The sequence below is a fragment of the Lissotriton helveticus genome, chromosome 7 (assembly GCF_964261635.1).
Source record: "Lissotriton helveticus chromosome 7, aLisHel1.1, whole genome shotgun sequence".
Lineage (NCBI taxonomy): Eukaryota > Metazoa > Chordata > Amphibia > Caudata > Salamandridae > Lissotriton > Lissotriton helveticus.
The window spans coordinates 1,536,475,258-1,536,487,809 of record NC_136068.1 but is presented as its reverse complement, the minus strand read 5'-3'; the positions used below and the strand labels follow the sequence as shown (position 1 = coordinate 1,536,487,809).

Here is a 12,552-nt window from a genome sequence, read left to right as displayed (position 1 = left end):
TTTCTTCTATCCCTCGAATATTAAACGTCACAAAGCCTTCACACAAAAGACTCAGTTGCAGCTTCCAAGCCTCCATTGTCTCTGTCGTCACAAAGGCTTCATCTGCTGCCCTCAAGTCATTGTTTCTTTCGTGCACAGCCAACCAGGAATCCTACATCTTCGCTGATGCACACAGCAATTCTCTATTCACACGCTGATGTACACAGCTATACATGTACAATTCTCCACTGCTGAAAAGAGCCTTGTCACGCTGATGTGCACAGCTTGCGCACACAGCAAATAATTTTGTTGTTCCTGTTCTGATATGCTGATGTGCACAGCTATATACATATACATTCAAATATCAAAACAACTACGCATTCATACAAGCTTTTACTTTCTAAAGTGACATCTACTTACTGAAATGTACACAGTCTTCACCTTCTAAAGTGATATCTTCACGCTGGTGTGCACAGCTTTTCTACACGTTAAAACTTTTAATAAATTTTTTTTCTCGCTTCAATTAATAAGAGAAAATAGAGGATTTTACAATGCAAAACGTTACTGCTCCAGCTCCATTTCTCCAGACTCCTGGCGATCCTCCTCTCGAATGGAAACTCTGGTTGAGATCCTTCATGGCTTATTTAGGTGCCATTGATGGCTTAAGATATCGTGCAGAAAGAAAAAAAAATCTTATGTATTATCATCTTGGCGTAGAAGGCCAAAATGTTTTTGACCATTTACCCCCTTATACTCCACCTCCTGGTGAAGCTCCAGATGAATTTGATATAGCTATAGCCAAACTAGACAAATATTTTGTCAAAACTAAAAACATGGTGGTACATCGTTATAAATTTTTCACCAGAGCTCAAAAACCTGAAGAAAGCATCGACACCTTTGTAACTGCCTTGAAAATACTCGCTTCCAAATGTGAATTTGATAATTTCACCTCACAACTTATTAGAGATCAACTAATTGCCCGTTGCTCTTGCAAACAAATTCAAGGAAAATTATTATCTTGCAAAGATCCTTCTCTAGATAAAGCTATCGATATAGCTAAAAGCATAGAGACATCTTTAGAAGATTCTAAACAATTAGAAGTTTCTCTTTCTAACACTTCTATTTCAGGTGCTGTCTCCACCAAAATGCCTGTTTCTATCAAGACACCTAACTTCATTCCCCGTGACTCACGTGGTTATTTTAGAAGAATGGGTACCAGAAGACCTTTTATGCCTAATAGACAATTTAGTCAAAGTACTTTTTGTTTCAGATGTGGTTCCTCTTACCATGTTTCTAATTTCAAAAATTGTCCTGCTGTTAATCAACAATGCAGCCAATGTGGCAAAAATGGTCATTTCTCAAAGGTTTGCATGAGAGGTAGAAGAGGCAATGTGCGATGTGTTATGAATGAGAATGATTCTTTTTCCGATTTAAATTCTCCAATGCTTTCCACTGAATATCCTGATTGTGATGTAACTACTCAAGAATATGTTGTTGTGGTGAAAAATAGTGATGACTCCAACTTTACACTTCATGTTCCTGATCCCGAAGTCGACACTATCATCGATAATTATCATGTTCAATTACTTGTAGACACTGGGGCTCGCATTACTATCGTTTCTCATGACAAATACTCTCATTTTTGTCGAGACAAGTGTTTACTTCCTCCTGATGTTCTGACTGTAGCCTTTGAAGGGAGCAGAATTAATCTCTTAGGATACTTCTGGGCTGAAATCTCAATTTTTAATAAACATATTAAAGGGAAGGTTTATGTTGCCAAACGAGGCATTAATGTCCTCGGTCTCCTACATCAGGCTGAATTCGGTATTACCATCAAACCTGGTCTACCTAATCCTGTATTTATTGAAGGATACAATTCCCCTTGTTCTATACCTTCACCTCCCGTTCCTGTATGCAACATTTTAAATAGCAAATGGTGGGAAAGTAAATATGAGAAAATTTTCGAAGATCGTCTTGGTAAAATCACCAATTTTCAACATTTCATTAAGGTTAAAGACAACATTACCCCAATCAAACACAAACTTAGAAATGTCCCACTTAGCATTAGAAATGATTTATCTAAACATCTTAAGTCACTATGTGAACAAGGAATCATTGAGAAAGTAGAATCCACGTTATGGCTTTCTCCCATTGTTTTGGCCAGGAAGAGATCTGGTGACCTTAGGATGTGTGTGGATTTACGCAGTCTTAATGAAGCCATCTGGATCGATGGTTTTCCCCTTCCCCGTATTGAAGATTTGATAGCTAAGGTGGGCTCTTCTACTTGGTTTTCCAAACTTGATCTTAAAGCAGCTTACCACCAAATTGAATTACATCCCCTCTCACGACATCTCACCGCTTTTGTAACGCCTGATGGTGTTTTCCAATTTCGTCGTCTTCCTTTTGGCCTGGCTTCTGCCGCTGCTGTCTTTCAACGAATTATGTCAGAAATGTTTGAAGGACTCGCTAATGTAGTCGTTTTCCAAGATGACATTCTCATTTTTACTCAAACTGAGACTGAACATGAGAAAGCCATTGACCAAGTTTTCAACATTTTAGAACAAAGAGGTGTAACTTTACAGAAGAGTAAATGTATATTCAAAACCAGAGAGGTAGAATATCTTGGTCATATCATTTCCGAAAATGGCATTAAACCCAGACCAGGTTTAGTCAAAAGCATTATTGAAGCCCCCCCTCCCTCTAACAAAGAACAGCTTTTGTCATTTCTGGGTCTTTGTGAGTTTTACTCCAAATTCATAAGGGACTATGCCAAAACTACTGAATGTTTTAGACTTTTACTTAAAAAAGGCGCTACCTTCAGCTGGTCTGATGAATGTGAAAGAGGTTTTCTGCTGATTAAAGAGCATATTACTAAAGCTCCTGCTCTTCAGCCCTTCAATGGTGATAGAGAAACTGTGGTCACTGTTGACGCCTGTGAATATGGCTTAGGAGCTGTCCTTTCTCAATTAGCTTATGGAAAGGAATTTACAGTGGGGTTTGCCTCCAGGCCTCTTCGTCCTGTTGAAAGAAAATATTCAGTAATAGAGAAAGAGCTCCTAGCGTGCGCTTGGAGCGTTGAGAAATTCAAATCTTACTTATGGGGCCGACCATTTGTTCTTCAGACCGACCATCGACCCCTTGTCGATATCTTGTCAGGCAAGAATATCAAACGCACCACTGCACGATTGGCTAGGCTTTCTACTAAATTATTAGAGTTCAATTTCAAAGTTATTTACATTCCAGGTGGCAAAAACAAACGGGCAGATTGTTTGTCCAGGTTACCTATACAAGATTCTGAGGAAAATGATTGGGAAAATGAGATTGAAGAATGCTTTGTGGCTAACATTTCCGAAGATTCCATTTCCTTTGCTGAAGGTGATTGGATCAAAGCAGTTGAAAATGATGTTGTACTTAAAGATGTATCTTCTTTCATTCAAAAAGGTTGGCCCAAAGAAAAATCTCTTTCTCCCGAACTTCAGATTTATTGGAAAATTAATTCAGAACTTTCATTAGAAAATGGTAAAGTTGTTAGAGGCAATAAATTTATTCCTCCTTCTGTTTATCGGGAGAAAATAATTAGTGATGCACATTCTGGACACCTAGGAGCCACCATTACCAAGAGAAATGTCAGATCGAATTTTTGGTGGCCTAAAATGGACAATCAAATTGTTGAAGCCATCAAAGTTTGTACACGATGCAACACCAGTGATAAGGTTCTTGTTTTAGAAGGTGTTAGTGATTCTGCTGTTCCTCCTCCTATTAGAGCCTGGCAGAAAATTGGTCTGGATTTTTTAGGTCCATTTCATGTTCTTCCCAATACTTCCAAATATTTCTTGGTCCTTGTTGATCATCTTTCCAGATGGGTTGAAGTTGAACCTATTAATGTTCCCAACTCTAAAAGTGTCATTAATTGTTTGAGTAAAATATTTTTGAGGGAGGGTTGTCCGGAAGAAATTCTAACCGACAACGGTGTACAATTTATTTCCAAAGAAATGGGTATTTTCTTAAAAAATTGCTGTATTAAACACACTAGAACTCCCTTATATCATCCCCAGAGCAACGGCAAGACCGAGAGATTCAATAGAGTCATTGTTGAATGTGTGCAAGCTGCTTTCAGGTTAGGCAATTGTATTTTTCAAGCTGTAAAAGATCTAATTTGGTCTTATCGTATTTCCCCTCATGTTGCCACTGGTTTTTCTCCCTTCGAGCTCATGAGAGGAAGAAAAGCTTGCTCCCAAGCTTTCCCTTTTTGGATGGCTAAAAGTTCCCACCGAGGCTGTGATTTGGAAGAGGTGTGGCAATGTGCTAACAAAAAATCTTTGAATTCTCTGCCCAATAATGAACATTTATGCAAAAAGTTCCTTCCCAGTATTCGAGCGGGTGATTGGGTTAGAATTAAGAATCCTGTCACTGTAAAAAAAGGTTTCTCAAAATTTCTTGACTCTCAACAGGTTGTGGAAGTTCGCAAAAATGCTGTCAAATTGTCTAATGGTAATTGGTGGAGCACTTCTCGTGTTGCTAAAGATCCTTCCCGTGCAACTGTTCTTTCTCCTAAAATTGTCGATGTTGGGAATAATTTAAGGAAGAGTTCAAGAGCGACTGTTAGACCAAACAAGTTTCGTGATTACATTTAATCTGTTTTTTTTTTACTGTTATTTTATCCACAGGATTGTTTTTTTTTCTTCAAAAAAGGGGGGAGGTGTGTGGTAATCTGCTTTGGTTACTATTTGTTATGATTCTATCACTGAACTCTATGATGTCACCTGTAGTGTTCCTATGCTCTGAGTGTTCCTATGCTCTGGCATTCTACTCCTTGATTCCCTGCGTGGCAGTTGCAGCTGCTCGTCTCCCCTTCAGGCTGGACGGCTCTCTTTTCTACAAATAAACCTCTGACCTCCTACACCTGTCTGCGCCTCGTCTTTACACTCAGTTTCCCCACAACCAGGTGGATCGTCATTACATCGCATGCGTTGTAAAAGCGCATGCGATGTAATGACATGCAGAGTAATAGTATGCGTCGTAGGTGCATCATGTGGAGTGATGGTATGCGGGGTGAAAGTATTCATTGTGAAGTATTCGTTGTGAAGGATATTTACCCTGGGGGACTAGTGGAAGATCTGGAAATACGACTATTCTCCAGCCAAGGTAGCAGCTCAAGCTGCCCCAAGAAGACTCTTTGTGAACAGGTGTTTGGAGACCTGATTCATGAAGCTGCTGCCTATTTGCCTTACCTATGGAGTTACTGCATAGTTTGAATGAGGTCTTTACCAGAATGGAACCCTGGTACCCCATTACACCTGGGTTTGGGGGTAGCACCTTAATACTCAATTTAGGGGCGTTTAAGGGGAGTAACATGTAGTAGCCAATGGGCTACCTACCTTCAGGGTGTCAACACCCTCTACATGACCACTTTCTGTGGGAAGTGGGCCTAACCCTGACCCCAGAATTCTAATTCAATCCAAAACAACAAGGAGGAATCTGAAAAGTGTGGTTCACATCAGCTGGCCTGCCCTAAAGGTGATGCTGGCTGAATGTAGACACACCTCCTAACCTTACTAGTTTTCCTGCCTGTCTTGCCGCCAAAACGTGGGGTCAGGACACGGAGTGTACATCTCTATTTGGAGAGGCTTGGGTTGTATAAAAAAGGCAGCAGGGCCTCTAAAGCTTCCCACCCTGGAATGCACATCCTGCGTGGAGGCCTCTACCCTCAGACTTGCTAGAGCCCTGACCTGCATCCCAGTTTGAGCATTCCACCCTGACAAAGCAGGGTGACCCTCCAGGGGCCTGCCAACCACCGCCCGAGGTACTTTGCAACACAGTGGGCAGCGAATGGAGTCCAGGCACAGGGAATCATGTCTCTGGGCCTGCTGCAGCTCTGACCTGGGTCCCCGTTAGAGCTTTCCATCCCATCAGAATGAGGGGCTGGCCATCCGGTTGTTTGCTTGTACAGCTTCTCTCAAGCCCTTGCATTGTCCACGGCAAACAACCAGTTGAAAGCAGGTCACCCATACTCTATCCCCACTTTGTGACATCACTAGCCACTGAAGGGAGCCTCAGCCCGGGGGACTGCACACCATTCGCCTGCTGGAGCTCAGGCCCAGGTCCTGGTCAGAGCTTTCCACCGGGGTGAAGGACAGAGGCCCTGGAGCCTGAAGAGCCGTGACCAAGGCACTTTGTAACCCAGCAGCTGGGCCGATAAAGCCCCAAGTCCAGGGGACTGTGCACTTGGGCCTGCTGAAGCTTTGTCCCGGGTCTTCAGTTAGAGCTTTCCTGGGGTGTTTAAGTGAATCTATCTGACCTCCTGGACCCCTGGCTGGGCCTAATTCTTTAAACAAGCACTCCTCAGGTCTTCCAATGCAGCTCAGATTTTTGACCATGGAGTCACATGTGTTGTTTGTTTATTTGCTTGTGTGTTTGTTTGTTTCTTTTTAATCCCAATGTATTCATGCAAAATGTCACTGTTGATGTTGGTGTACTAAATTTTCGTACGTACATAGGCATGTGATAAATGCTGCACTGGCGTAGTTTCACAGTCACACAGGCATAATTTTGCACACCTCTATTTTGTGGTTAATAACTTTTGTACCCTTTATCTCTTTTTATTTACTGGCTGCTATCATAACTCCGAGTCAACACACGTTTCTCCTTCTCCACTTTACAGATTTTTGTATCAGACTTTTTCAGTGCTTATTATCAGAGATGTGGTGTAATTATATCGATATCAGATTTAGGTCATTGTTTATTAATCACACCTGGATACTTTGGGGATTCGTTCTGCATTGCCATATTTAAAGAAGCATGTTCCAATATTGAGGTTTTGTATAAGTGTGATTATCCACTGTGGTCATGTGAACATCCAGAAGTAACAGGAGGTGCAGCACTAGCTATGGGATAATGTGTTTATTTCATAGTATGTTGTTATTGTGCAAGGAAAATTAGGCTACTTCTATTGTAATAATTAAGTAAAGGAATTGTGGCACATAATGCATGCTATTTTATTGATTATAATGAAGTAAAATATACAATAAAAGAAAAATCAATACAATACAAATAAGCATTGGCAAGGCCAATAGGGGCTGGTCTTGGCAAACAGGTGTGATGGTTAAAACCTGTGAAAACATGCCAGCCATATTTTAAGAATACAAATTTAAATTAATGGAAACAGTCATTGCATATGATTTTAATACAGCAGTATAGTGCGTCCTAGGAGACAGGTGCACTTAGAACAGTAATAGAATCCCTTTTTATTGCACATTTCAAGAAAATATGATGCTTATCGGTGCATTGAAAAGGTAATACAGACCTCGAATTACATACACAAATATGACGGATACCCGGTCTGCCTTATTTACAGGTGTATTAGATACTAATGCACTTATAAGAAGGCAAATGGGATATCTGTCACATTTGTGATGAAGTCCATATTTGCAAACTCTGAATCAGGCCCTTAGTTTGAATACAGAAGGGTGAATAAAAAATGAAAAAGTGTAAAGAATGGAAGGTAAAAGGCATTGCCAAAGTAATGTAAAATGAAAGTGTTGGCCTACTGAAGTGCACTTCTTTTTAGGCGGTTGCGCACAAGTGGTTATAAAAAATGCCATCACTTACAGTGCAAGAGAGTCAATGGCAGAAGTGAGCTGACCCAGAGCCATATATTATGGTGGGCAGAAGCAAAATGGGAATGACAGGTGAACAGACCAATGGATAAACAGGGCAGACCTAAAGACCCCCTGTGTATTAACATATGTATGGATTTTTATTACAAGCATCTAGTGACACAAGAAAGGCTGTCTCTAGGCCAGATCTAAAGTTGCATATCTTCAAGTAAGGGATAGTGCACAAATGACTTACAGAAGAAGCTATGTAATTAAAAAGCCAGTACCAGAACGTTTAGCCACAGCAGTGCTAATACTTTGTGATTGTTTGCAGGTGACACGCTGTTCCAAATGGCAGAGGTTCATCGTCAGATCCAAGTACAGCTGGAAGAAACGGTGAGTACCATGGTGGTAAAATAGTTTAGTGGATTAAAAGGCTGCTAATGTGGTCATAAGTTGCATTCTCTGTGGGTCAACTAAGCATTCATTATACCACGGTTGATAAATGATCGTGCACTACTAAACAAACCATATTTGCAGATCGCGCCTAAGGTGCAATCTTATATAGACAGCTTATATATAAATAACATGATTATTTTTACAGTTAGCTTTTATTCTGACAAATAAAACTTCAATGGACACTTTATTGTGGTCTTCTATCATCACCCGAAAAAAGCATTTCATACCCGTAGGTTTAGACATTTTCAGAAAGCAAGGTAATTTCCACATTTTACTGTCCAGGTGTTTTCAGTTAAAGGTGTCTGTTTCGTTGACCCTTGGCCAGTGTTATTATTGTGGCTCCCGATCAGCCAGCACGTGTTTCAATCCCTTAAACTAACCCTTGTTAAGGCTTCACATGTGTATTGATGCAGCTCGATTCCTTTCAGAACTCCACTTCGGATGTCATCAGGGTGCTCTGACAGGAACTGCACTGTAGCAACAAACATTTGAAGCCAGGGCAATAAGTGACATTGACAATACAATTTATAATGGGCATTGTAAAAGTATTCACATTGTAGGCAGAAAGTGTTACCAATTTGAGTAGCAGTGTTCTGCAGATGTGCTTATAGGCCTCCCAGAAGCCCAAGACCTAGGTATATATTGCTGTTTGCTCTTCTATGGCTGGAAGGGCTCCCACAAACCTACCAGGTATAGGATAGTAAGATTCTATAAGTCCTTGTCCTAAACAGTGGAGAGTGGATTGAGGTGGACACAGGCGCGCAACACCCATTGGGCTCAGGGGCTTCAGCCCCCTCACCCCCCCCCCCCCGTCGTGTCCGTCAGCCCGGGCAGAGACAGCTTCGCGGGCTGGCGAGTATCTTATTGCAGCCGCACCCGAGTACTTAACAGGACTTTAAAAGACCATTTACTTGCAAATGAGGCTTTTGTTGTGTGTTGACCCCTTCTTACAGCCACTCTGTCTAAGGTGGAAGAATTAGCCCCCCCCCCAAATATTTTTTCAGCCCCCCCTCCCCCCCCCCCCCGAAATTTGGCTCTAGTTGCCCACCTGGGTGGACAGGACTTCCATGTTCAAGATAAACTTCCTCTGGGCTGACTCCACCAGACATTCGGGTCACAGCAACAACCAAGTACCCCTCTCCAGCTCATAGGTGTCTCCAGGTTGCCACCACGGTTAGTGTAGCATCATCAGTGTAAGCACCACAGCTGGAGTGCAGTGTGGATTCTTGCTACAGTTCCAGTCTGAGTCACTGAGATGCCAAAACCTGCATATTAAAGGTGGTCACTATGTGAGGTATGTTGAGTTGATCTGAGCTAGCATTGTGCCTCGGATAACCTAACAATATTAATTAGAGGTAGAGCCTGCAGCCTACATTGGAGCAATCTCTGTTGTGAAGTGTCACCTGCAATTCTATTTCCTACGCCATAGCCAGGGCACAAGATAATTGTGCTCCAGATGTGTAAAAGTCATCATGGTTTAGCGGGATGTGCTTACATGTTTAGAATTGTTGTCTTCGGCATTGTCCCTGCACTCTTCCTAACAGAAGCCTTATCCTCTGCTCCATGCTATCCAAAGAATAGAATACGTTTGGTGCCCTTAAAGCAGTTTCTATATTTTATCTTTATTTCATTTGAAGCTGGTGTAAACTTTCCCATAGGAGATTTACTTGGAATACTGCACTTTGAAGTCAGCAAGTCAATCCTGGTGTCTCTGGAGATGAGTAGAAAACTTAAAACTAGATATCTGTAAGTGTTCACCAAAAAGCCCTTACAGGTCTCTAGTTAGAGATTCAGTTAACGCTCAAACAGTTTGAGCACAAGGGACAAAGTGTCATCAGAAGATGTGTTGGGTACAGAGCAATGATTTGGCAGAATATTATCTCTGGCTAAGAAAGTGATTGAGATTTATAATGGAGATCACGTTTAAAGAATTTCGGTGGCCAATTCTCAGAAGAGTGAAAAAGATGCAAAGGTAAGTTTCCTCTTTATGAATTTAATCATAAACATCTGAGGTTGATGTACACCTCATTTTGGGCTGAAGACCTGGTCGTGGTGACTTTACGTGGCTCTCTTGGATCCTTGTTGTAAGTGAAGTATGAAATCCTCACACAGGAGGACATGGATAGTGCAGATAAGGACCCTAAAAGGGTGGTGACACTGATGATGGGAGAGAAGGAAGTTGGTAAGCCAGCCACGGAGCTGTATTACTCTCCGTGACAACTTCGAGTCTAGACACCGCAAACTGAGACACTCATCCTTTAGAGACTGATGTATGTATGTATGTGTATGGCATTTGTATAGTGCCAACCTAGCCAAAAGGCAGCAGAGCACTGTAAGTGTCAAAGGCATATAAAGAGTCAACGAGTAATAGAAGAGGTAGCTGGGTTCAAAGAGTAGAGCGTCTTGTTACTGCACTGAGGTAGTGTTCCATAAAGATGTACGTCTTCTAATCTTCCTAAATTGGAGCATTGTGGGGGCCACAATCTGGGTACACACATGGGTCCTACTACATTGGTTTTCTTTTTCACACTTCTTAGTCTCTGATATCCTGCTGTGAGTGTGCAGAGTCACCATAGATGGTGAGCTTATCCACAAGATAAGCTTGAATACCATTTGTGATGGCTTTGTAAACTGAACATGGTACATGCCTGAAAGGGATTGTGATGGCTTTTAAATGATGTAACTGAACGTGGTACATGCCTGAAAGGGTAGCCAATGGAGTTCCATCAAGATGGGGGTGATGTGATCATATTTCTTCAGGCCCCGGCTGATGAAATAAATTCCATGGTCCAGCTGCCACTGCATAGAGGCCATTGCACAGGATAATAATACAACCTATCATTAAATGCATCAAGGGAAAATCATTAATTTTATGTATTCTGTAACTAGTCTGAGGGCAGTACAGGAGATCCCGGTAGGATAGAAGGATAGTGATTGCTTTGAGGTGGAAAACTGAAGATGGTGACAAAAGTTAGGAGCTCCGATAGTCAGCCACAAATTAAGATATTGTTTTTTTAAAGGAAACAGATAATTGGCAAAATATTTAGCATTTACTGTATCCTAAAGGCAGTAATTTTATAGGCGAACAGGAAGATTTAGGCCCTTGTGTGACAGTCCTTTCTTGCTGGCTAGTTGTTACAGCTTCCAGAGGAAGCCATCAGTGTGCATTTTATGTAGTTCTCTGAAGTGTGTAGAGAGGATACTTAAATTGTACTCGGGGATACTGGAATTAGGGCTGCAGGGAATTTTGTAATGTGGACCGATGACAATCTTGCTGGAGTACAGGAAGTTTCCAATGTTTTCTAACACAACAAAATGTAAGTACTTCTAAATGAACTTGACAAGTAATTCAAAATCTATCAGCTGCAAGATAAGTACAAATGAGGCGCCTTATTTCTTGTAATTCTGACGTGATGGACATAAAGATTGCACGTGAAGAACCAGAGGGTCTTAAAGGAAGAACACCCAGCGGTGCAGGGAACACCCAAGTCTGCAGCTTCCACCAAGTACGTTAAAATATGGGAGACCACACCACTGGGAGTGAAGGAACGCGGGTTTATTAATCTCACACAGGAATCTATAGAGACGGAAAAGTGTCCGTGACCCAATGGAGGTAGTTAATGGGAGAATGTTCGACTTGCAAGGTGCACGCAGCATCCTTTATAGGATATGGACACTCCCCTCGCAAGAGAAGGAACGCAGAAAGTCCATATAGCTTGCGGGGATGGAGATACAGATCACCTGCCCTTTGTCACGGAGCTTGATGCAGGTAAGGGGCAGTCTAAGCCTTAGGCACATCACCTGCATCTTGCTGTGTAGTTGAAACAGGAATGGAACCCACGGGCGAGGTCATCTATCATCTCAACATTCCTGGCACATTTTAGCATGGGTGCGGTAAAAAGGTCAGCTCGAGGTGCAGGTCAACATGTACGTGGTCTGTGAAACTGAGGTGAAATGGATGCTGTAGTCATAAAATGGTGGGGCACATGGCAACTTAGCAGATTCAGTTTTCACAGTTCCTCCTTTTGCCATGAGCAACACCTCAGTCAATATCGATCCGCATAAGTTCGTCTACAGCTTGTTGATACAGTATTTTACTATCTTTGATGCGTTGAAGCATGGTAGGTGGTGTACATCCGACAGCATAGATAGAACAAAGTGCGGGGCAGCAGTGGATGCACAGACAGCAGAAGAACAGAAAAGCTAGTGGAATCAGTAAGCCGTTACCATTTTCCAACCCCAGGAGAAGAGCAGTTGCCAGAGCCCAGAGCTCCAAGACCAGGGAGTTCCAGTTTCTTGATGGATTTCGGAGGCAATTCAGTGAAGCTTGGAGATAGCATCATATACTGACGGTGATGAATCAGGAATATACACACAACAGCTTGCACCGATGATGCAACAGGCTCCTCCCTTATCCGCTAAGATGACGTCTAGCACCAAACGATTTTGAAGAACAACCATGCGGGTGGCATAAAGTTCGGCGGAGTAGTTCCTGCAGTCACATTAATTGTTGCTTCAA

At 42.0% G+C, this 12,552-nt stretch overlaps 1 protein-coding gene across 2 annotated transcripts in view; it reads left to right on the top strand.

Moving 5' to 3' along the window:
• The window catches only part of LOC144770456 (BAR/IMD domain-containing adapter protein 2-like), a 368,945-nt gene that overhangs the window by 168,596 nt on the left and 187,797 nt on the right, over positions 1 to 12,552 (top strand). For both annotated transcript variants that reach the window (XM_078654979.1, XM_078654981.1), the window contains exon 4: positions 7,909 to 7,970. In XM_078654979.1, the coding sequence (XP_078511105.1) occupies positions 7,909 to 7,970 (62 nt within the window). The remainder of the gene's footprint in view (positions 1 to 7,908; positions 7,971 to 12,552) is intronic.